General features: G+C 64.2%; 1 protein-coding gene across 1 annotated transcript; it reads left to right on the forward strand.

Moving 5' to 3' along the window:
* Positions 1 to 1775, forward strand: Fzd7 (frizzled class receptor 7; the record flags this gene model as incomplete). Its single annotated transcript, XM_010616219.1, has 1 exon — positions 1 to 1775. A coding segment is annotated over one exon (1677 nt), but the record flags the coding sequence as incomplete, so codon positions are not given.
* Between the last annotated feature and the right edge of the window lie 352 nt (positions 1776 to 2127).

Raw genomic sequence — 2127 nt, forward strand, 5'->3', positions numbered from 1 at the left:
GCCCTGGTGCTGGCGCTGCTGGGCACGCTGCCCGCGGGCACCAGGGCGCAGCCCTACCACGGCGAGAAGGGTATCTCGGTGCCGGACCACGGCTTCTGCCAGCCCATCTCTATCCCGCTGTGCACGGACATCGCCTACAACCAGACCATCCTGCCCAACCTGCTGGGCCACACGAACCAGGAGGACGCGGGCCTCGAGGTGCACCAGTTCTACCCTCTGGTGAAGGTGCAGTGTTCGCCTGAACTGCGCTTCTTCCTTTGCTCCATGTACGCGCCCGTGTGCACCGTGCTGGACCAGGCCATCCCACCGTGCCGCTCCTTGTGTGAGCGGGCCCGCCAGGGCTGCGAGGCGCTCATGAACAAGTTCGGTTTCCAGTGGCCGGAGCGGCTGCGCTGCGAGAACTTCCCAGTGCACGGCGCCGGCGAGATCTGCGTGGGTCAGAACACGTCCGACGGCTCGGGGGGCCCGGGCGGCGGCCCCACCGCCTACCCCACTGCACCCTACCTGCCGGACCTGCCGTTCACCGCTCTGCCCCCGGGGGCCGCGGATGGCAGGGGCCGCTCTGGTTTCCCCTTCTCTTGCCCCCGCCAGCTCAAGGTTCCCCCCTATTTGGGCTACCGCTTTCTGGGAGAGCGCGATTGCGGTGCCCCGTGTGAGCCGGGCCGAGCCAACGGCCTCATGTACTTCAAGGAGGAGGAGAGGCGCTTCGCCCGCCTCTGGGTGGGCGTGTGGTCCGTGCTGTGCTGTGCCTCCACGCTCTTCACCGTGCTCACGTACCTCGTGGACATGCGGCGCTTCAGCTACCCAGAGCGACCCATCATCTTCCTGTCGGGCTGTTACTTCATGGTGGCCGTGGCGCACGTGGCGGGCTTCCTGCTAGAGGACCGCGCAGTGTGTGTGGAGCGCTTCTCGGACGACGGCTACCGCACGGTGGCGCAGGGCACCAAAAAGGAGGGCTGCACCATTCTCTTCATGGTGCTGTATTTCTTCGGCATGGCCAGCTCCATCTGGTGGGTCATCCTGTCTCTCACTTGGTTCCTGGCCGCGGGCATGAAGTGGGGACACGAGGCCATCGAGGCCAACTCGCAGTACTTCCACCTGGCCGCGTGGGCCGTGCCCGCGGTCAAGACCATCACCATCCTGGCCATGGGCCAGGTTGACGGGGACCTGCTCAGCGGGGTGTGTTACGTGGGCCTGTCGAGCGTGGATGCACTGCGAGGCTTCGTGCTGGCACCGCTCTTCGTGTACCTGTTCATCGGCACGTCCTTCCTGCTGGCCGGCTTTGTGTCGCTCTTCCGAATCCGCACCATCATGAAGCACGATGGCACCAAGACGGAGAAGCTGGAGAAACTCATGGTGCGCATTGGCGTGTTCAGCGTGCTCTACACGGTGCCGGCCACCATCGTGCTGGCCTGCTACTTCTACGAGCAGGCCTTCCGCGAGCACTGGGAGCGCACCTGGCTGCTGCAGACTTGCAAGAGTTATGCCGTGCCCTGCCCACCGGGCCACTTCCCCCCCATGAGCCCCGACTTCACGGTCTTCATGATCAAGTACCTGATGACCATGATTGTGGGCATCACCACTGGCTTCTGGATCTGGTCAGGCAAGACCCTGCAGTCGTGGCGTCGCTTCTACCACAGACTCAGCCATAGCAGCAAGGGGGAGACTGCGGTATGAGCCCTGGCGCATCCCCCACCTTTCCACCCTCTCCCGGGGCAAGAGGAGACTCAGGAGAGGAGGATCTGCTAGGTGGGAGCTTACGTCCTAACTCTAGGCCCGCCTAGAGATTTGGGGGTGGGGGGTGGTTTGGAGAGGATCCCTGGGGGTGGTGGGGAGAGGCCGTTGGGACTTCTGGTGGAGACTTGCAGGAGGACTGAGATAACGACGGTGATGAAGATGAAAAAGCAGCGATGGTGGTAATCGTGGGCGGTACTGGCCGGCTTGGCCTGCTGAAAAGATTGAGGCCAGCAGGGATGGCTAGGGCCTGCCTGGCTCCAGGGCTGAGCTGAGCAGTGACATCCCCCAGCTGCAGACAAGTGGCTGCCCTCACTCCTCTGAGGCCCGGGAGAGGCAGGCTGGGTCTGCAGAAGCTTTGCTGGGAAGCGGCAGGACCCCTGCGGTGGCCTT

This window comes from Fukomys damarensis, unplaced genomic scaffold (assembly GCF_012274545.1).
Source record: "Fukomys damarensis isolate Sample0158 unplaced genomic scaffold, DMR_v1.0_HiC HiC_scaffold_16, whole genome shotgun sequence".
Classification (NCBI taxonomy): domain Eukaryota; kingdom Metazoa; phylum Chordata; class Mammalia; order Rodentia; family Bathyergidae; genus Fukomys; species Fukomys damarensis.